This window comes from Lissotriton vulgaris, chromosome 10 (assembly GCF_964263255.1).
Source record: "Lissotriton vulgaris chromosome 10, aLisVul1.2, whole genome shotgun sequence".
In the NCBI taxonomy this organism is placed as follows: Eukaryota; Metazoa; Chordata; class Amphibia; order Caudata; family Salamandridae; genus Lissotriton; species Lissotriton vulgaris.
In genome coordinates, this window is record NC_141698.1 from 341,220,449 (window position 1) to 341,244,241 (window position 23,793).

The 23,793-nt window shown below is 43.1% G+C and overlaps 1 protein-coding gene across 1 annotated transcript in view; it reads left to right on the forward strand.

Annotated features, from left to right (window-relative positions):
• The window catches only part of LOC147685206 (D-serine dehydratase-like), a 587,829-nt gene that overhangs the window by 194,991 nt on the left and 369,045 nt on the right, over positions 1 to 23,793 (forward strand). Inside the window, exon 4 of the mRNA XM_086941117.1 lies at positions 3,941 to 4,121. Coding sequence (XP_086797243.1) covers positions 3,941 to 4,121 — 181 coding nt within the window. The remainder of the gene's footprint in view (positions 1 to 3,940; positions 4,122 to 23,793) is intronic.

Below are 23,793 nucleotides of genomic sequence, written 5' to 3' on the forward strand. Positions count from 1 at the left end.
GAGCAGCAGGGAAGGAGAAGACCAGAATATAACACCGATGCTACACTTTACTGAAGAGCCTCAATCACGGCTAAACCTGCTCTTGGGGTCTTGTGTTCTAGTTCAGGTAGGACCTGGCCTGGCCAAGCAGTTTGAGCTGGACTGTTCTTATTTGAGCAAGGTCAAGACCGATTTGCAAAAGGCTGGATACAAACTAAGGCAGCATGGTGGGTAAAAAAAAAAGATGGGTTGGAATGCTATCCCGAGCAATTTCCAGTGGTTGAACTTATTACAAGCATTCCTCCCATCATCTTCTGAGCGTTTTATATGCAGGGCCTGTACCTAGACCCTTTTGGTTCTAGGCACCCAGCAGGGCCTTTGATCATTCATGTGCCCTGCACCCCTGATATTATATTTTCTTGTTTACATTGTTTTGTAGTCTGTGAGCCCAAACTATGGCTTGTAGAACTAGAAACATTATTGTTGTGTACATTTTTTTGGGCCAATATTAAGTATGAGAGAGTGGCGAAAAGTGCATTTCAGTCCCTGGACTGTTCTGAAAACCAGTTTAACAAAACTACAGTTTTAGTTTTGGCATTAGCCAGGACTTATTGATTTTACTAAAATTATGTGTATAATGTACTTAAAGGGGCTTTCTGCGAGTCGTCCTCATCCATTGATCTGTTATTGTGCCGTTCTCAATTCTCTTCAGTCTACTACAGCACACTGTGTGAGACAATCGGTCAGCCTACGGCTACAATTGTCTTACTTCACTGTGAGTGACGACATTGTTGCCTGTCACAAAGAGCACATCCACACACAAAGTAGTTCCCTTAAGTGCCAGTGACTTTTAAAGCACTACGGACTTTTTAAAATCAAAAAATATTTTTGAGTTTAACCCTTTTTTTTTTTTACATTTCCAAAGGTCCGGCAGCTCTCCCAACAATTTAGTTGTGCAAACAGCATGAGAAAACAAAATAAGCATTGTCAAGCTAAAGGGCTAGTGGCCAACTCCAGACCTTTGGCTTTGCCAGTGCTTGTTTCATTTTAGGGTGTGTGTGCTGTTTTTTTCTCTGGCTGGTGATGTTCACCCTTCCCCATGTACCCTGGTGATTTATTTCATAGGGTATGACTTGTAGGTCGAGTTCAGGGTCAGCAAACTTCAAAAATATTGTTGGAGCAAAAATATTTAGCTCCTCTCAGCCAATAAGATGAGAAGCTTAGATTGACATTTGATTGTGTGTTCTAGTTTCTGAACCCAACTGCTATATATCTATAAATAATAACCACCCTAAACCGTGCCAAAATTCCAATACTAAATTTACATACATGTAAACTTCTGTTGGAATGTTTAGAGCAGATTTGTTGAATGTTGTAATTGATCCGGAAATTCGTTTCTCACAGAAAAATAATGAGTAAAAGATGATCCATAGCTACAGAGTTGCTGTCATCAGCAATGTTATATAAACATAGTGATATCCTAATAGCAACGAGTGGCAGGTGTTCCCACCTAAAAAAAAAATGTCCCCAATGTACCCTTATAGCAGATACTTGATGGTCGTGATTCAAAAAGAAATTAGGAAAAGTGTTGCTGGCGATCTCTGCCTGTACATGCTTTTCCTATTTTCTGGAATTCACATACGTTCCCAGGAGTATGCCTGGAAATCTGCTCCGGGAGCCAGTTTGCAGGCATGTATCCTGGAAAATCCTGTAACAACGTGAATGGGATTCCATTTCTACTAGTACCACGCTGAAATGCGTTAGTCTAACGCCTGATGCTGTAGTACTTGGCAGGACTGCACTATGTGAGGTTTTCCATAGTTCCTCCCTTGTGAAATGCACACTTTTGTTGTCTCTGGAGGAAAAATATCTTTCCCTGTGAAGAAAGTTTTGCCCTGACATCTCCATCAAATGCGGGCTTGATTGATTCCCCTTTTCTAAAATTGGAAAAGTCTGCCTGCCCTTAAAAAATATTTTCCCATTCATTCCCAAAGGGGAAGGGGTCCAATGGGGACCCCTTCCCGTTTGCGAATGCTTTACCACCTACTTGAAGTAGGTAATAAATTGTGACTGTTTTGCAACCGCAATTGTGGTTACAAAGCAGTCATACATAGGGCTCAGACTCGCTATTAGGAAGGGACGCCCTTGAAACGCCCCTTCCTAATAGTGAGTCACAAATCCTAATTAGTGAGTCACAAATAAATTGCGACTCGTTAATTAGGGTTTGTACATGGCCCTTACGTGTGCGCAAACGGGTCGCAGACACATTTGCGCATGTAAAAATACTTCGTACATCTGGACCTAAGAGAAAAGAGACACGGGGTAGAATGTAATTTTCCCTGTATCTAACCATGCTAGGTTCGACAAATTACCAAATAGCAGAACCCAGTCAGTTTATGGAAACATCAACTAACGTACACATAATCTGCAGTGAAATTTGTTACATGTAACTTGGCCTCATAGTTTAATTTGGATATCCTCAAAACCTGACTGGATGTTTATACCGTGTGGCTGGACAAGCCAATTCCTGCATGATCCATTATGTGGGTAAGCTGGGATTAGAAATATTTCTTCATTCCACAGGTGACCGTTTAGCAGTGGCAGCTGGCTTGTACCGAGGGTGGTGAGGCGGGGGAGCACTAAAAAAAAATTCATTAATTCATTTACCTCTGCAGCGGGACCCCCTCCTGTTTCCTCTGGTGTCCCCCAGGAAGCTCCTGGTACAGGAAACTGCACTACCCAATCCTGGTGCTGCTTTCACAGCATGAAAGCAGCACCAGGATTGGATAGAGCAGGCTCTCCCAGCATTCCAAAGGGCACTGAGGCCTGCGCTTTCTCTAACCCAGCTATCTAAGACAACTAGGTTGGAGAACTTTAAAATGCGCATGTCGGGCAGCCTGTCCAAACAGACATGCACATTTTAAAGTGCACAGCGCCCTGCTGCTGCTACTCAGCAGCGCTAGCCTTGCCCCGTCCTGATATTAGTTCGGGACGGGTTGCTGAAAAATAAAACGGTTATAAATAAACTTTATTACCGTTTTATTTTTCAGGTCTGGGGCTTGTGGGGCTACTCTTCTCTGCTCAAATGGAGGAGCTGCTCCTGCTGTTTAGCCAATTAAGCGCATGTGTCTCATCTATGACTTCCCAATTTCCAAAGACCAAGTGGGTCGTTAGGATAGCGGGCGGATCGCAACTGCCCGTATGGCGGTGGCGATCCGCCCAGCAAAAAACATCGCCCGCATAGACATTTCCCCCGCCACATGGCGACGAGGACCCCGGCGGACGGAAAGACCATCCGCCGGTTTTCCGTCCGGTCGAAGAGTCAACCAGGGGGAAAAGCTGTTAACATGGTGCGGTGTCTGGGAGACACCGCCATCCATATTAGCATATATGTGGGGACATGCCTTTCCGTGGTGGCAACGCTGCCACGGAAAGGCATGCGGTATTCAACATTGGGGGCCCGTAGCGGGCCCCCAGGGATTCTGGGGGTTGGGGGTGCACATGGCGGGTACCATGGTATCCCACTGCATTTCAATGTACAACGTGGCAGGCACTGCACGGTGCCTGTCCTGTTGTGCATTGAAATGCATAACTTGCATTTGTGGCATTGCGGCGGGCGGTGCTTTCAGCACCGCCCGCCGCAATGTTACAAATGCGGGATGCACTCGCCAGTGTGGCGGGCGCATCCTAATTGTTGGTAAGGGACCGCCGCACTCATTGCAGGTGGTCTAGTTTTCTGGGGCTATGGCGGGTGACTAAGTCAGCCCGCCATACTAAAGAGCCCCCAAGTCTTTCTTCAGGCCATCAAATATGTGGCATTATTTTTTGAGGGTTGGAGAACCCAGGTATGTTTCCTAAATAAATTATTTACGATCAAATCAGTTATATTAAGGTTTCTCAAGCACTTTTGAGCAGATTGCTGTTTTATCAACACCTTCTCAAAGCATTTCTTGTCTTCCAGCGGGTGTTGTGCATACTAACCCAGAGGCCTTGGAACTGGCGAAGGCGATCAGCCATCTTGAGGAGACGAAGCTGGCAGGAGTGTACGCACACTGCGGGAACTCTTATAACTGCAACGGTGTACAGGAAATCCAGGCTGTAGCGCAAGCGACCACTGAAGCCATTCTGCAGTTTGCGAACAGGTGAGCACTTACACCAGTTGAACTACGTAAAGGGGTTTCCAAAGTAGGCCTGTTAAGGCCAGCCCCATGCTAGATTTTCATGATATCCAATGGCTCTGTCAATGACCTCCATTTAGATTAACGCTATATAAATGCAATTTTATGCAACTATTCTCAAAAGTCAACTCTCCTGGACCTTTACCCCATATCTACATGGCTTTTTTTCTTTGTAACACTTGACAACAGCTGCAAACTTTTTTACTGATATCTTTGTAGGCCCATTGTTTGAAGAAGGGATAAGGGTTGAAAGATACAGGAATGTAAGTGTGTTAATTACAGGAGTTTCGTTAAAATAATTTCTACTGTCAAATGTGGTAATTGCATGTTATCATAATAAAAGTATCCTTAATTTAAAGAATTGTTTGCGCATTCAGTTATCAATCTGATAACTGAATCAAGGTTTTCGAGCATTTGATCTTGTCTTATTGCAGGGATAAGAAGAAAGTTCCCTTGTGTTCTTTCTTGTCCATGATTTTTTCCCTCCAACTTTCTGATGGTTTCTTTGGAGTGTTTCCCTTTAACCCCTCCCCTGCTGGTGACGGAATCACTCCGTCATCAGCCGCGGTCGCGCTGTGCTGATGCTCGCCTGCACGGCGCGGATTCCGCGCCTTCGCTGAGCGTTCCATTGAGAGGGCGGGGCCGTGACGGAACCGCTAGGTCATGAGCACAGCGCAACCGTGGCTGGTGACGGAGCTGTTCCGTCACCAGCATGGGCGCGCCGCGCGGCCCCCGCCCCCTTAGCACTGCGGCGGAATAGCCGCCGCAGTGAAGGGGTTAAATGCAAGATGAGACAGGTTTTCGGTTGAGCTGCTTTACAGAACTGTGGCAAATTAATACCTAGTCCTGATAGTATTGTTATGTCATTATTGTTATTACATTATTGCATTATTATTATTATTATTATTGTTGTTGCTAGGCTAGGCAAGGGTAGCCTGTATGTCGCTTTTGTTGACTTGCGGGCTGCCTTCGACCTGGTCCCAAGGAGAAAGTTATGGGTGGTCTTGAGGAACCTAGGTCTACCGGAAGATCTACTAACCATGGTTATGAAGTTACATGAGGCTAATTTTGCCAAAATCCAGTGGGGTAGGAATGGAGAAGTTACGGCTGACTTCCCGGTTGAACGGGGAGTTCGCCAAGGGTGTGCGATGGCCCGCTTGCTTTTTTCTCTATTTATTAATGGGATAGTCGCTCGTATGTTGGCTGTTAGTGTAGATGCGCCCTCTTTGGCGGGCATCAAAGTTCCAATTTTGATGTTCGCCGATGACACCTTAATTTTGTCAAAGACCCCAAGCGGCTTACAACGTGCTCTTCTTATTTTTGATTAATTTTGCGGGGAGCACAGATTGGAAGTCAATGTGGCTAAAACCAAGTTAATGACTTTCAACTGCCATCGTAGTTTTAGACCCAAAATATTAATGAGCAATTCTATGTTCGAGGTTGTCAAGGCTTTCACTTATCTTGGCATTTACATAACTGATGATTTGAGATGGTCACAGCACATCGATATGGCGGCGCTAAGACATAGACAAATATCTGGTGCTCTGGGGGTGGAGCATACCAAATCGAAGTCCAAACCAATTAAGACAGTTTTGGAAGTTTATGAGGCCAAGGCACTAGGGTCCGCTCTGTATGGGGCAGAACTGTGGGGCTTTGGGAAGTTACATTCAATGCAGAAATCGGAAAACAAGTTTCTTAGGGGAGGTACTGGCCTACCTAAAAGTAACCCATTGCTCCCCCTTAGACTTGACCTGGGGAGGAAGGCAGTAGGGGATTTGTCGAGGCTACGACCTGTTCTATATTGGAGACGGCTTTGGACGACTCCGGAGTTACATCATTACGCGGAGGGGTTCTTAGCTGTAATAAAAGCAGATATCTTCCATAGAATAGGATGGTTAAAGGAACTTAGAAACATACTCTGTGAGCTTGGTCTCCAAACCCTATTGGAGAATCCTTTAGGAGAGGTCTTTCCGAGTAAAAGAGCATTGAAAGGACTATATTGGGATTTTGTGGCCCTGCGAGATTGGAGAAAAACTGCTGCTGATTCTATGATGGGCCGCTTCTTGGAAGCCAAATTGTATCCTGTGCTTGAAGACTATTGGGATAGTATAACAACGCCAGGGGACAGGAAGCTCCTATTCCAAATTAGATCTGGTGCACTCCCTCTTAGATCGTTTACAGGGAGGTGGAGAAGTTCTTCTAATATAGATTGCCCGGTATGTGGAGCCCCAAAAGAAAGCATAGGTCATTTTTTATTTTCCTGCCGGGCTTACGTCACTCCAAGACGAGTTTGGCTAGCCCCCGCATGTAGAAACTTAGGTACTACCAGTAGCCTAGCGGCTTTGAGAATTATTTGCACCAGCACTTCTATGCCACTAATTATAGCAGTTGCCAAGTACCTGGGATGGGCATGGTCTATTAGACAGAGAATTGTGACCAAGAGCTTGCCCATATAAGCACCCTTTCCAGCAATCAGTGTTATTAAGTAATGTTTTAGCATTGCAATGTATTAACCATGTATTTTATCTTTTTTAATGATTGTCAATCAAAAATGAGGTTTTTATTTAATGTGGTTTTTAATATATAAATGTCTGTCTGTGCTTTTATGAGAATTTTACTCAAAGCCTCTTAGATTTGATTTGATTTGTATTATGTCATTATTGTTATTACATTATTGCATTATTATTATTATTATTATTATTAATATTGTTGTTGTTGTTATTATTGTTACATAATTATTGTTATGTCATTATTGAGGGGCACTGCAGGTGTAGCTGAAAAAATGACCACACCTAGACTCCTTTAATTTTCTCATTTTGGCCAGACGTTGTTCCCTGAAAATTGTGAACTTGTAATTTCACCTTCTGTGTTTAGAGGCTTAATCCCCTTTTTTCAATAATCGATTCATGTAATTACAAGGCCTATTGTAAAATACCTGTAAGCCTACTAACCCCGAATCCTAGGTGACTTTAAGAAACAGGGTGCCGGCCATGTCAACAAAAATGTCAAGCGCATGAGTGGTACAGTTTCCACTGGGCGTCAGTAGATTAACCATTCTGGATTGTGTAGCTCAGAAGAAGGGGTGATCATCAGTGTGGATAAGAGATTATAATTCTAACACAACATTACTATCAAGTTGATACTACATTAGCAACTCCAATAGGTGTGACTTGCGTTTTCAGTCCTATCAAAATGTAATAATATGTCCTGCATCATTGAAAAAACAATACAACAAGCACTGGCATAGCCAATAGGTCTCACTTTTGGGACCTTATAAGTATTTAGTTATGCAGCACAATATCCTTGGTGCAACCACATCAACTGTTGCATGGCTAAACACTTATAAGGTCCCAAAAGCGAGACCTATTGGCTATGCCAATGCTTGTTAGAGTGTGTATGCTTCCATCTTTTCGTGCTTCCCTCTGGTTTAGGGCATTCAGAGGCAGGGTCAGAAGGAGACTAGGCTCCAGAAATGAGTTCCATCCCGTTGACAGATGCAATGTAATGTATCACACTGTAACCTAGGCCCCCATTCTCAAAATCACTGCAACACCTGTTTCATTTTATGTGTGAGGACATCTACTCACAGCGGCTGGGAGTGGCTATTCAAGGACAGGGGCCAGTCTTAGATCAAAAACAGCAAATGTGCGAATTTGTGGGTATTCACAACCTTCTGCAAGCCACGTCCCCATTGTGAATAAGATTAACTCCTGTCAAGGACAGGAGTAAATCTATATCCAAGGTGGTGGGGGGGGGGGGGGCAATCCCATAACTGAAGTGGCTGTAGAGAAAGAGATTGGTCAAGGGAAATCATATTTCCCTGGTGGAGAAAAACAGAAACACACGTTAAAGTTCAGATCCACTTTTGCAAGTATTTTTCGCGTGAAAACAAGATTTCACATAATCTTAGGAATTACAAAATCAATCAAGAGCTATCCATGGACATGTCACTCCACAGTTTCCCAGAAGTACTCCTGGCATCCTCTGTGAATTCTAAAAAGCCAGAAATGTATTCCAAACATTGGTAATGCAATATCTTTCTGAGAGTCGAGTTTCTTATAGAGCCAAGGAGTCCAGCAACAATAAGAGAAAAGAGGACCAGCAGTGTTTGTGCAGAGCAGGACGTCCCCCACCAACACAGGCGGAGTGACTGAATGATGTCATCGCTAAGGAGCTCTCGAGAGTGGCCTCTCCCCTCTGGGCAAAGTCAAACCCAAGCCCTCTATAGCTAAAATTATCTCAGGCAGAGTGAAGCCAGAGTAGCCCGCTGGGCAAGGAGGGGGAGGACAGATCAGAGAGAACAGCAAGGAAAGCTGAGCTAGCAAAATTAAGCGATCAAGTACTTATTAGCATGCACCCCTGGGTTCACAAAGGGTATGTTGGATGGCGTTGGTTCTGCACTGTTATCACATAAGAATTAGAACCTTTTCAACAGCCATGGACGGAGTGCATGGAAGGGGTACATCCGCACGAGGCAGAAAGTTGCAGCACCCTAAGTCTGCAGACGAGACAGGAAGAACAAATCAGCACATTATTATTCCTGGATACTGGACACTAAAGATGATTTCTTTTACAGCCAGAGAATTATTGTTTTGCATAAATCACCTCACTATAATAACCCTCTATAACAAGAAGCATGGGAACTGTTAGTGTAAAATTAAACAAGCCCGCCAGTGGAGCGCGCGAGCAGCCCACCTCTCTTTCCTTCTTTCATTTAGTTGCTTCCCTGTGAAATGGATCCAACAATGAGAGAAGCTGACGAGGAGGGAGTGGGAGAAGGGAGGGGGTAGGGGCGGGGAATCACGTACTGTAAGGCTTAATGAGCCAGATGGCCTGTGCACGTCCACGCGCTCGTGCACGCAAGCTGGAGGCCAGCTAAATCGTTTGGGTAGCACTTTTCAAAGCCCACTACAAAATGTCTCGCAGAGCGAGCAACGCAAGCCCTAGCTCAGCGAGACCTAAAAAGCATTACTTTTTGTACACATTGTTTTATGAAATAACATATTTAAAATGTGATGAATCAGTGTACATTTGCGATGTAAAGTAGTCCCTTGTAGTGTAGTTCCTAGTTTCCCACTAGGCCCTGCGCATTGGAATAACTTAAACAGTAGTATCGACGTGGAACTGCTTATATTCCAGGCCTCCACTGACTATGCTAAACTTAATTGGGTTGTGTTACCAACTAGCTCAGAGGTCACTGGAAACTTTCTTCTCTGCATAGGAAGTGATCAGCTTCCTTGGCACAGACAAGAAGGGATTCAGCTTTCCAACAACCGTGCAACATGACAACTTTGCTCCTCAGATCAAGAGTCAATCTCTAGGGTCGTGTGAAACAATAGACATGTATTTCACTCAGTCAGTCTAGTGCAGTTTACTTTCACGAGATGTAGAGAATAGAGAGACGGGCGTTTGTCAATAAAGGTGAACATTTATTTGAACAGTCTTTCTTCTCGTACAAGAGAAATGTATTGCCACAATTGCAAGAATTGTTATTATAAAAAGTACGTACAGTAAGATAAGGATTGCGAAATAGAACTGTAAAAGCATTGATATGGTTTCTTAGCCATACAATGGTTTAAAAGTAATAAAACATATATACAGTCATATATACATTAGGCTAACATACTCAACTGGTGCTTCTAACTAAGCCTACTCCAGTGTGCCTGACCTAAGCCTAACACGTGAAAGGGGAGTAAGTAAGTAGCTTTAAGTTAAGTTGGTTTTGCCAAGGTTTGTTTCAAGAATTCTCGTCTAAGGGTTTAGTCAACACCATACCTCTGAATAGAATGATGGAGGATTGGTATCTCCTTCAGGGGGCCTTCGATATCCCTGTCACCCGCAAGGGTAGACCGGAAACGCCGGAGCTGGATTTCTCTGCAGGAGAAAGGCAGCGGCTTTCTTCCGCGCGTCGAGGAAGGAGGGGGGACAGCGTCCGCGGGCAGCTGGAATCTGCTGGATGTCTTCGCAGAGGGACGGCTGTTCAACTCCTAAGCGTACTGCACCATCGTTCGCGCTTTAGCAGCGATAATGGTATCAGCAGCTTCACCACCGAGGGACAGCAGGCTGCAGCGACAGGGTGCTAGCTTCACCAACACTGGGTCTTGCAGGCAGCTTGCATCAGTAGCTCGTACAACAACAGGCAACAGGCATTGCTTAAGGCAACGTTGGTAATATTTATACCTGACAGGTGCCGGGTTTGACGCAAGTTTGCTGGACATAAGACGTCAATTAAAGATGTCACTAGGAAGTGATAGTTATCAGTTGCTCATTAGAGTTCTATTACTAATCAAAACATAGCAAGTGGGGATTTCCAGGTTTGCTGAGTTTTTATCTTGTTGAAGAACTCGGAGTGTTATCTAGGAATATCAGATAGTGACTTCTGCTCTGTCATTGCACTAATTGGTCGCAAAGGAAGTGGCAGAGAGAACTATGCTGGAATGTGGCTCTGTTCGTGTGAGGCCAGAGATGACTTTCTGAAAATCGCACTTGAACGGTTATGCCAATATAGGGAATAAATGGATTTATAGCCGAATAGGGGCATAAGGTCACAGTATCGATCAGGAACCTAGATAAACACGCAACACCCACTCCACGGGTTAATTTCCATCAAAATTACTAAAACTAAAGCAATTAGATGCATGTATAACATTGCCCACCCCAAAATACATAAATGCATTCGAAATAGGCGTACTTGTAATACATGAAATTTAGGTACTGTACGTTTTTTTAAAGCATAGTAATCATTCAAAAAATTATTGCATATGAATTCAATGAACGATTATGCAAAAAGAATTACACATGAAGTATCTCTGACAGAAGAAAAGCGAGATAAATCATCACATAAAAATGCATTGTAATAACATGTGTGCTAGAGGCTGATGTAATGTTGTTATGTCTCTAGATGTGTTTAGAAATAGAAGTGTGAAGCTTCTGTTCTCTAAGAATAGTTTTTACGTTAAGCAAAGAATTGTTCGTGCCAAAAAATGGTCAATATTAAAAATGTCCAATTTTAAAAATTAATGCTTGAACGGGGAAATAGAGTTCCAAAGCTTTTGCAGTTTTTGTTGATCAAAACTGAAGGCCGAATTCAGAGTTCATGGGAACGCTGTGTGTCGGAAAGCTTCTTAAGTTATTGTTTCTCTACTGGTGAGAACATCGTATCAGACAGGCTCTCAAAAAATTGGTCTACAAAATCAGGTGACAGTTCAACCAAATTCGATAGCGTTGTAACTTGGCAGGTGTGAGAATGATTGCTGTCATCGTATTCAGGAGCAGCAATGCTCACAGATGGCTGTACCTGGGTGATGCTGCTTTTGTCGCTAGCTCCACTGTTACCACTTAGTCGTAGTACAGGAGTCTCCACAAATGCCGTCATCAGGATTGGTAGCCGCTGGGGACAACACAATGCGTGAGCCGTTATTGGACTGAGCAAAGTATCGACGTCCATTGGTACTGCTGATGGAAGTGAAAGACAGATGTCCAACACGCATTCATCGCCGCAAAGCATACACCTTAGCACAGGTAAAATGCAATTTTGCCATATAGGTCTGAATGAAAGGAACCAGGTCATGTTTAGATCTCTCAGCCTGGCCAATCCAAGGACGTTAGTTATCCTGTCCCGGTAGCGCATTGCTAGGATTGTCTCTTCCATTCCCAAGGGAGCTATGTCTGAGTTTCGGCTTGCCATATCGAAGCAGGAGGGTCAAAAATAAAATCCCTGCTACAAGTCCCAAAAATAATGGTATTCCGCCAAAAACAGAGTGTACAAAATTAGGAACGATTCCCAAAATTGCCTGGAAGGGTGTTAGCAGTCCCGTAAAGACTGTCTTAAATATGCCTGGGATGCTTGTTGCACTAGACATGTTAAGGAGTTGGCTTAACATTTCTACGAAATGCACGGGGCAATTTGTTGATAAAAGGTCATGAACTTCAGTAGCTGTCCTTGCAACTAGAAGATCATACGTCTCTTTTGATGACGTTATAGGCACTGTTGTCTGTAAAAGTACAGATTTCATTTTGCTTAATGTATCAATTCGTATAGAATAGAGATTCAGACGAGGCCAGATGGGAGTCACTGTGTCTGCAGGCCCACTCGGAAACAATGCTTGCATACAGCATTTGACCATGGATGTTACTTCTACTAGATAACTTTTCCCTGGCACGAGGCCACAACATCTGTGATCCGTTCTAAGAATGTAACTCCCGTTCGAAAGTTGCATAAAGAAGGGCTCTATCTGAGTTGCAGGTGTGACTAGCTGGTGGCATGAAAGGTTGTTTGAATTTCCATCACATGCTCCGTGTAAATTAATACCCTGACACAAAAGTATACCGCTTAGTGAATGTTTACAGTTGTCACCACTAAGAAATACATTTTTGTCGCTGTCACTATAGCAAGAATGAGTGTATGGTAATTTCCATTCAGATTTTACATATCCTTTACCCAATTGTTCATACTGGCCAGCAGGTATGTATTCAAGGCACTTTTTAAATCGGAAAGTTGTTATCGGAATTGTGATAATTCCATGTATTATCCATTCAATGACAGGACTCTCTGACATTGTCAATGGTAATCTCTCGAGTGTTTCGATGCTCAGGATTGTATAGTCTGCTCCTTTCTGTGCCAAACTGATCTGTTTATCAGTAAGGTTAAAACTGGAAAATAATGACGTTGTGTTGATTAAACGCCAAGGCACATAGCCTGAACGAAGATTTTGCAGCGTCCAGCCTAATTCTATAATAGAACGCAATTGAGATTGGCCATGTTGTAACATTAGCAAATCTCTGTCTATCACATCAAAGGCAGATGATACAATATTGTCCAACGAATATATTCTGGAAGACAGAGTCATTAACCCATTGTCTACCACAGAAAGTGATTTCTCCAAATTAATACGATCAATTTCTCGTATTTTTTCAGCAGTTTCAATTTGTTTGACTTTCCAAGCCTCGTTATAAGCAGCATAGATGCTGGCCGCTATGAAACGCTTTTGACGCTGTTTGCGTGGTCCAATAATGAAATCGCGCAAATCAGCACCATCTTTTAGTAAAGACAAGTGTTGCTTAATTTCAGCCAGTGTGGATGTAGTTAGCCATTCAAGGCAGAGTTTCCCTACACTGTATGTTGTTATTATTCCTGGATGTTGTCTCTGGGAATATCTCGAGTCTAATCTGGTCATTTTTAAACCCTGTGTTTTATTCAGGAATCTATCTTGACAGCTATTTGTGTCTGTAGGCCAGATTAACCACTTTTTCCAATCAGGATGTGTTCTGTTGAAATGTAAAATTTGTGACACGTCTAACTCAATATCTGTGGTTGCATTCTCAGGTATTGGCTTTGGTATAGACGGTGTTTTAAGGTCTTTGTTCTTAGCTAGGCCAAGACAAGATGTTTGGTGTATTGTGTCATTTAAAAACAACATTTGTTCTGGTATCATGCAGGTTCTAAACAATGCTTCAATGCCTTGCACCTGCCAATCTTTTGTACCCCAAATTGTTTTCGTTTCAATATTATTTTTCCAATAATCAAAACCAAATGTCATCATTTTGTCATAAAATGCTTCTGAATATATCAATTTAGAATTTGTCAGCATTGTTTTCATTCCTGTTTTATCTAACAGTTTGTAATAAAACGTTTCTGCATTACTGGTGTTAAACCCTGAGAAGTATTTGAATTTCTCAAAAAATGCTTTAGAACTGCTTTTAGGTGGTGTAGAACTATGTTCCCATTGATTATACATAAAAACATTTCTAGGCTGTGCAGATTTATGCAAGTAGTGATCCCCATAGTGGGTGTAACAAAATAATTGCTCATAACTAGATGAACCTTGTAAATAATCATGATCTGTGAATCTAGCTGACATTACTAAATCAGACATCATGTCATTAATACTGTTAAAGTCCCAATCATCAGAGAATGCACTAGGTGTTACAAAGTCACTTAAGGAAACCTTTAGTTGATGAGGATACTTAAGGATTTCGACCGGACCATATATCTCATAGTCTGTTTTTCTCCCATACTACCCCACCAGGTATTGGAATTGCTGTGACGTTTACTGTTGACAGTTCTCTTTTCTTCACGTGGGATGATCTGTGTGGTTTCAGGACTAGGTTGATGTTCTGACTTGCTGTGTCCATTCTAATATATTTTCCCTCAATGAATTTTCCCAAACACAGTACCATGATGAGCCAAAGCAGGAGGAAAAATACACCTAGACCGAACCAGAACTCTAGCCAAGGGGAAATAAGGTAGATTTCCTTCAGTTGATGAAAGAGTTCCGTTGCTTTTTCTTTAAAAGTCTTTTTTGTTTCTGGCATCACTTCGGGGTCGTTTTGATCTTCAGAGAAGTTGTCGAAGTTGATGAAATAACCAGAGGCAGTTATGTCAATTGATGGGATTGTTCTTTCAATCTGTCTTTCGGTAGCACTTTCTGATGCCACATTAGTGTAGACTGGTGTTGTTTCTTGACGAACTGTTTCAATCTGTGTCTCAAGAGGCACGAGTTCCATGGCATTATTGCATAGTCCTTCATTGTGCACTGCAGGCTGATCGAATGTGATGAGTCTTTCAGTTTGAACCTCTTGGATTGTTGCAAGTTTGGGTATTCTGTTGTTTCTTGGGAGTCCACTGGGCCTACTGTTGATTATAGGCCACATGCTTGTGGTTTTACCAGATCGATAGACACGACTCTGTTCTCCTTTTTACCAGCAAGGGGCGGTAGCACAACTGATCTTGTTCCGGTGACTGCTAAGACAGGTACTGCTTTTCTGTAAGAAGGCCCAAATTCCTTCTTAACCGCGATCTTTTCTCTGACTAGATCCCCAATCTTTGGAATCCAGACAGGCCTTGCTGGGGCTGTTGCTGGTGGTGCCTCGTCAGTGGTACTTGGCTGTTGCTTTAACTTTATGTTGCTTAAGGATTTTCTTGTTTCATTCAGTTCCTGTAAAACAGCCAAACGATCTTTGATGTCAAAGTTTGTTGCTTTTTCTTGTACCACTGACATCTGACTATCGAGGTCCTGAACACGCATTCTAATTCCGAACAATAGTTCGTATGGGCTGAAACCTTTTAGAGAATTTCTTGGCATGTTGTTAAGACTAGTCTGGACACTTATTAAATGTTTGACCCACCCAGCGCCTGAACCTAATACCTTCGCTGTTATAGATTGCTTTATGCCCCGGTTTTTTCTTTCCACCACACTATTCCCTTCCGGGGTATGACGGACAGGAATACCGCAACCCAATTCCCATGCTAGCCATGGCCTCCCTATAAGCTCGAGAGCTAAAAGCAGGACCCTGGTCAGAATGGAACGTAGTAATTGCGTATATGCCGATATGGACTGGCAAATCTTTTATAACCGTTCTAGCGTCAGCCGAGCGCTGGAGGCCTCATTATTTAAGTGCTTTTCGTCTTAATGGTGTACACTGGGACGCGCTTCTCTTCTTTGATTGCGCAGATAGACCGCCTTATGCTGTCTAGAAGGGATCCTGAAACTACACTGGCCTGTTCATTACTGCGATCTCTGTTGCAGTTTTCACAATTTTGAGCAAAACATCGAATATCTATACTCATTCCTGGCCACCAGTACTCTGATTGTAATTCTTTCAGAGAGGCTTTGATTGTTTGGTGTTTCAGACCCAACCCCATGTGTGCTTCCAGTAATAGGAAGCCCCTCCTGCTCCTGTTTGGAATTACTCTGTCCCCCACTCCAGGGATTCGAGCAAAAGGAACGGAGTTTGCATCTATTATGTATGCATAATTGAGTGGATAGTTCACGGGTAGTGCTGCACAGTCGCCTTTTACGGTCGTTTTTACTGCCAGCATGGTTTCCCCGTCTATGTATTTATCTGTACGCTTTTTTGTGGCTACGGAAGCCGGTTTAGTTGCTTCCGCTTTGGCTGTATTAGCCAATGAATTCCCTGCAACGTGAACGCCATCACGTTGAAGACTCTGCGCGTGAATCACGTGAGTCTTTTGTAGTTCTTTGTGTAAAAGAGCTACCTGTTTCCAAAGCATTTTATGCTTTATTATGGCACCTGTGTCATCTTTGTAGTCGTTTTCGATCCAACTCTGCAGTTTATTGTTGTAAGAGTTGACGCAAAAATGAGAATCGCACACGATAAGTGTCGGGAATTCACGTTCTGCATTTTCGAGCGCCATCTTTAAACATCTGATTTCAGTTCTTTGAACCGAACAGTATTTTACTGACTCAGTTTTTGTTACTTTCGGTGTAATTTTACCGCACAGCCAACGACATTTAATGATCGCACATGCTGCATCGTAGGATTTTCTCTCTACGTTGAAATGCTGTACAAAGCTATCTGTATATATTATACAGGCGTACAGTGGGAGAGGCAGAATTTCGATTGGCAGAGGATATTCTTCTTCATATTCTAAATAATTCAGTTCCTCAAATTGTGGGGCGAAATAGTATTTCACGTCTTCCGCTCCTAGAGAATCTATGCACTGTATCCATTTCGGATCCAGTGACACTGTAGGCAGGTTTACTGGGCTGAATAGCGCCTCGAAGGCGGATTCCGCTGTGAGGATATTAATCCGTTTGCCGTGTGCTAGTTCTCGTTCATTTGCTAATGCAATTTGCACTGCGTTCACAATTCTTTCTGTGTGACTGAATGCTTTTTCTGCTTGTGTGTACAAGTGAGATTTAATTGAAATTGGTACCTTTTCTCCCTCATTAGAGGTTAGGTACGTGAATCCGCATCTTCCTGGGATGACTCGGATTACAAGATCGATCGTGTTGTCACGTGTATCTAATTTTGTTTTTGCTAACATGTCTGTTTGCAGTGATCTCAAAATTTCTGTGTGTTTTTGAGTCCAATTGATTTGTTTAAAATCAGGTTTAATTAGTTCGTAGAGAGGTTTAACCCTCTCTGCGTAATTTAGAATGTAAGTTCTTCCGAAATTCAGAAATCCTAGAATGGATTGTAAATTCTTTAGCGTTTTTGGAGCTTGGAGTACAGCGCACTTCTCTAAGAAGTTGTCCGCTAGGCTTTTCCCTTCACTTGATAATTCGTACCCTAAAAATAGTACTGTCAGATGGGCAATTCAGGACTTTTTAAAGTTGAATTTGTAACCCTCTGCTGCGAACCCAAGTATAATGGTGTTCACTCTTTTCAAGTGAGTATCCAAGTCGTCGTCTGTGAGATAAATATCATCTACATAAGATAATGCTTCATCATCATAGATTTGTAGTAACTCTGTTACTCTAGCTGAGAATAGTCCTGGGCTGTTCTTGAACCCCTGTGGGAGTCGACAGAATTTTTTGTGCGACCCAAATGCGGAGAAAGCGGTCAAATATCTGCTTTCTGGTGCAATGTTTTGACAAAAGAAACCATTAGATATGTCTAATGTTGTTTTATATTTTTTCCTAACTATATTATTCATTAGGGCTGCACTATGCGAGTTTTGTACTGCAAAAGTTTTGCAACATGTATTAAGATGTCGGTAGTCCAAAACTAGACGATATGAATTGTCTGGCTTGGAGAAAGGAAACAAAGGATTGTTCATTTGAGAGGTGCATGTTTCAATCACCCCCTGGTACTCAAGTTGATCTAAGATCTCCCTGACCTGTTTTTTAGCTTCTTGCTTTATGGGATACTGCCGTTGGGCAGTTGGTTCACTTTTTAGTTGGATTTTGTGAGGAGGTGAATCCTCATCCCATCCTACATGATTTTTATATAATGCAGGTGCCTGGGCTACTGCCCATTTCCTTGCATATGTATATTTTTTATGAATCGGAATGTGATTCGAGAAGGCAGGCATAATCACTTCTTCGCCACGAGGGCACTCCCTGACAAACTCTGGGGGCCAATCTTTTTCAGCTAACAGAATATCATAGCCTTTTGAGAGCTTATCCCAAAATAGACCCTTAATTTTCCTAGTCTTATCACCCTCCATACGCAATGTTATTTCGTATATTTTATGGGGCTCGCTAAGTCTGGTGTCGGCAGTTTCAACCTGAATGTATTCATTCGTGTCCACTGTCTCCAGATGACTCATCAAGATCTTGCGCGCTATACTGATTTCTGCTGCACTGTCCAACATTGTCAATGCCCACTCCCCGTTTTTCAACTGTGACCTCAGTATTCTCAGCATGGTTGATTACTCTAATACTGGCTACCTTCTTTTTCTGAAATTGAGATTTTTTACTCTGAGCAGGTTCCTTGTCTTTGGACTTGGTGTGCTCTCCTGGGTCTGACCGTCCTCTTCTTTCCGAATTCTGTGGAAGAGATCGAGAGGGACGTGTATCAATACTTTGATATCTATCAGGTTTTTTCAGATTATCCCTATTTCTAAGGTTATATCTTTTCTCAGAGGGCTCCCGTTGGGGAGACTGGCGTTCTCGAGTCGGAGTTCTTTCTCTCCGTCGAGGAGACCTTCCTCTGGACTGGAAAACTTTTTCCTTGGGAGTGGATTGTTTATTTCCATCCCAGCTCTTTTTAGGAGTGTTTGAATTATTTTTAATAAATAATTTTTCAGGATTTTCGAGCAGTTGGGGCTTTACCGGTTTCCCACCCAAGCTGTCTCTACCTAATTCTTCATAGCACTTTTCTATGATTTTTGCAAGCTCAACAGGATCTTTTATATCGGTTTCCTTCAACTTCTGGCGGATCGCCACAGATGCTGCTTCTCCTTTAATGTTGGCTAATAATATAGCCGAGACCTGCTTGAAATCTTTCAGTAATTTCATACCTAGATTTAAAGCGGGTTCTGGACCGAATTCATTTTGAATCTGTTTTAGCACTTCTGGTATTACCGCCATAGACGGAACACCGTGTGTTTTTGTGTAAATGGAAGCAAAGACTGTACCCCAAGTGTCGCAGTCCTCCACGTGTGGTGCGATTCCCATAGGAAGGCAGATGGTCAAGATTCTGTGTTTCTCAATAGGGGTAGTATCAGGAAATACTGCCTCTATTTGAGTGATTTTCTGTGCTAACCAGAAAGGAATTTGTTCCCGTTTTACGGGTGTTTTACCAAGACATGACTGTATGTTCTGTGGTGTTATTTTATTTGTATTCCCCTGATGAGGGGTCAGCTGTGGTACATTAACAGCTGGCTGGACCGTTGCAATCCGCATTACATATTGGACTAATTGCCTATGTATTTTTATTAATGTGTTTAGCTGTAATAACAGCTCATCTCTAGACATTTTTACAATGTCAGGATGTGGTGTGTAGATGGCTAGAACCGGCCACGTGGCTCCTGGTCTACCTAGTGGACCGAGCCTGGTAATGTGATCATTGTGTTTTAGGGCGCCATTAAACCAGAGCAGGTGCTCTTGAAATTTAAGTGGAATTTCAATCTCCTCGAAAGGAGCGTACTCTTCCGGAGGTTTCTCTATTTTGTAATAGTGAAACTCTTTTGTTATAGCGTTTACCGCTGGAAAGTTTATCCATGAATAGAATACCTCTGTCTGCCGATACTCGTGAGCCTCTATCACGAAGACGACCGTACCACCTTGAGGTGTCAGTCCGTTTTCTATAAGTTTTAACGTTATAGATCTTCTTAAGTGGACCGGGATGTCGATAGCATCCGGGTCAGCCTGTAGGAGACTCGAGTCCTCCTCTATTAGTATGGATGCCAGCCTAGCTGCTTCCCTTTCTTCTTCACTGTCTGACATTTTAAAAATGCAGGCTTTGCAGAGTAGGTCTCCAAGGAGACAAAGATTAGGTGCACAATATTTTGGAACACTGTATCCTTCAACGTTGAATAAACCAGAGCTTTACATAGGAATCTCTTCCTACTAAGGTCGGGCGGATTTTAACCTTTCACCCACTCCAGACGTCTATTGGAGTATTTACGGGAGAAAGGGGGTGTGAAATATGCACGACTGAGTTACTCTAAAAGTCTTGCGTTAGTTTATCGCCTTACCAAACGTTGGGCGCAATGTAGTGTAGTTCCTAGTTTCCCACTAGGCCCTGCGCATTGGAATAACATAAACAGTAGTATCGACGTGGAACTGCTTATATTCCAGGCCTCCACTGACTATGCTAAACTTAATTGGGTTGTGTTACCAACTTGCTCAGAGGTCACTGGAAACTTTCTTCTCTGCATAGGAAGTGATCAGCTTCCTTGGCACAGACAAGAAGGGATTCAGCTTTCCAACAACCGTGCAACATGACCACTTTGCTCCTCAGATCAAGAGTCAATCTCTAGGGTCGTGTGAAACAATAGACATGTATTTCACTCAGTCAGTCTAGTGCAGTTTACTTTCACGAGATGTAGAGAATAGAGAGACGGGCGTTTGTCAATAAAGGTGAACATTTATTTGAACAGTCTTTCTTCTCGTACAAGAGAAATGTATTGCCACAATTGCAAGAATTGTTATTATAAAAAGTACGTACAGTAAGATAAGGATTGCGAAATAGAACTGTAAAAGCATTGATATGGTTTCTTAGCCATACAATGGTTTAAAAGTAATAAAACATATATACAGTCATATATACATTAGGCTAACATACTCAACTGGTGCTTCTAACTAAGCCTACCCCAGTGTGCCTGACCTAAGCCTAACACGTGAAAGGGGAGTAAGTAAGTAGCTTTAAGTTAAGTTGGTTTTGCCAAGGTTTGTTTCAAGAATTCTCGTCTAAGGGTTTAGTCAACACCATACCTCTGAATAGAATGATGGAGGATTGGTATCTCCTTCAGGGGGCCTTCGATATCCCTGTCACCCGCAAGGGTAGACCGGAAACGCCGGAGCTGGATTTCTCTGCAGGAGAAAGGCAGCGGCTTTCTTCAGCGCGTCGAGGAAGGAGGGGGGACAGCGTCCGCGGGCAGCTGGAATCTGCTGGATGTCTTCGCAGAGGGACGGCTGTTCAACTCCTAAGCGTACTGCACCATCGTTCGCGCTTTAGCAGCGATAATGGTATCAGCAGCTTCACCACCGAGGGACAGCAGGCTGCAGCGACAGGGTGCTAGCTTCACCAACACTGGGTCTTGCAGGCAGCTTACATCAGTAGCTCGTACAACAACAGGCAACAGGCATTGCTTAAGGCAACGTTGGTAATATTTATACCTGACAGGTGCCGGGTTTGACGCAAGTTTGCTGGACATAAGACGTCAATTAAAGATGTCACTAGGAAGTGATAGTTATCAGTTGCTCATTAGAGTTCTATTACTAATCAAAACATAACAAGCGGGGATTTCCAGGTTTGCTGAGTTTTTATCTTGTTGAAGAACTCGGAGTGTTATCTAGGAATATCAGATAGTGACTTCTGCTCTGTCATTGCACTAATTGGTCGCAAAGGAAGTGGCAGAGAGAACTATGCTGGAATGTGGCTCTGTTCGTGTGAGGCCAGAGATGACTTTCTGAAAATCGCACTTGAGCGGTTATGCCAATATAGGGAATAAATGGATTTATAGCCGAATAGGGGCATAAGGTCACAGTATCGATCAGGAACCTAGATAAACACGCAACACCCTCATGAACTACAGTGCACACGATCCATAGGAAACAGAATAACACACCAAACTACCAATAGTATGGAGTGAAAGCCCCTCTATGTGTATTTTTTATTATTAGTAACAACAGGTCATACAGACAGCAGCAGTGTCAAGCCAAATCTAAAAATGAACTATCCACATTAAATAAGATAGTGTGGCAAACAAAACAAGTAATTCGTAGGAAAACACAAATAATAAACTCTAAGCCATTCCTGTCTCTAGCACTTGAAAACACACGCAGTGAAGCTCAGTTTCTCTTGAGCCATTGAAAACATTGACTGAGGAAAAAAAATGTTTACAAAAATATAGACTGTGAAAATTTCGAGCATACATAAAAGTCACTTTATGCAAAAGTCGACCTTCCACAATCTAATACTTGCCACGAAAAATGCTAGTACTGCAGTTAGAATAGTGAATTCGTTCCTAAAATATATGGAAGTAAGTTTGCTTGGATTTATTGATTAAATGCAGATTTAATTTTTTGTATAGACGTTATTTGTCTATGGGTAAGATTTTTCTAGGCTTTATGTTTTGGCACATATATTTGGAAAATCTGTATTTTCACATGGAATTCAGTTCCTCTTACATTTGACTTTAAATGTGTATGAAATATGGGTTTAATATGTGTTTGATCTTCTAGTTCCTCCCACTCACTTCCTTGGTGCCTGCTTTCTGATCCTTTTCAGGGGCCACAGGGCAAAGCGAGGTGACTGTACTACTACATTCTACTATTGCTCTAAAAATGTGGCCCTAGTAGGACAGACCTCCGAACACAAGTGGCATACTACTTCAACCACCACGGTTGGAACCCAGTAGTCCTTGTCAGCCTGGTGGCACCCAACCGGGTCTGACAATTGCCAGCAACTGACAATGGCAGTGGCAGCTCATCCACCAGCGTTGCCCTACTGCTTTTTTCAGCAGTATAAGAGTATAAGAAAAAATAAAATGTTAATAACTCAGTTATTATCATTTCCTTTTTTCCTTTTTTGTGTGCAGCAGCTTTGCAGGCGGGGCTGACAGAGCACCCGAGGAGTGGCAGGGTGGGGTGGAGCTGACAGAGCAGCCGAGGAGTGGTTTGCCCCCACTCCTAAGTGCACATGACTGTTTGGCCGGCCCTCTCAGGCAAACCATAACAGTCATGCACACTTTCCCTCTTCTCCACCCAGGCTACATTACAGCCTGGGTGGAGAACATGGCCAGGCCCATGTTTCCAATCTGAGCCCCGAGTCACAGCGCTCAGACTAATCAGAACGCTGCATTGTAGCATTGTGATTGGCTCAGGGGAGCAAAGGTTCTTCTAGGCTGCTTCCTTTTCCTTTCGGTGGCAGGAGGAGAGGCGCAACCAGGAGGAGCGGCAAGGAGGATGCGGCAAGTTGAATGTAATTTTTTATTTAACGTCACCACGACCCCCCACCCCCGCCACCCCTCCACTCCCGATCGATGCCAGTCTCCGCTGGCAACTGGTGTAGGAGTACAGGTTCCGGTTGACGCTCTATGAATAAAACAATAGGTTTAGCATAAAACCAACATTACCCGTACAATTCAATGGCTTTCTTGGCTAAGACCATGTCAGTACAGAGAAAGACTTGTACCATTCCAGTTCAGAATTTCAATGACCATAGAAGGGTAGTAAGAACTTCAGAGCAGACTCTCAGAAGGTCCTGGATACGGCATCCGTCCCCCCGCTCCAGAGGCAGAGGAGGGTGAGACAGTCAAAGTGGACAAGGTTTGGCTTGGTGTATCGATCACTGCCAGAGGTGCATGGGTTGTTAGGTCTGCAGGACCTACCCGAAAGGAGTTCCAAGGCACAAGATGAGTGCCCTACACTTGAAGGACTTTAGAAGGAAGTCCAGGAACAAGTTAGCAAGGCAGTGGTTGGAATGCATTATGTTGCCTGGGAGGATGAACTTCTCTATAGTGAGAATCTGAATCTGAACCAGGAGCTAGCAAGGAGATAGTAGTTGTGCTGGGAGACTGGAATTTCATGTTGTCACTGGCCCACAAGGTGCGTTTAGCAGGTCACAGGTATCAAAAAAGACCCAGGTTAGCTTTGACTTTTGGTTCTGATGGTTAGAGATATTTCAATACACAGAGGCTCTGCAGAATCTGGCTCACTTGTCAATTGAGTGTAAGTCAGGAGGTAAGACCAAGGCATTGTTAGTGCCACTGCCATAC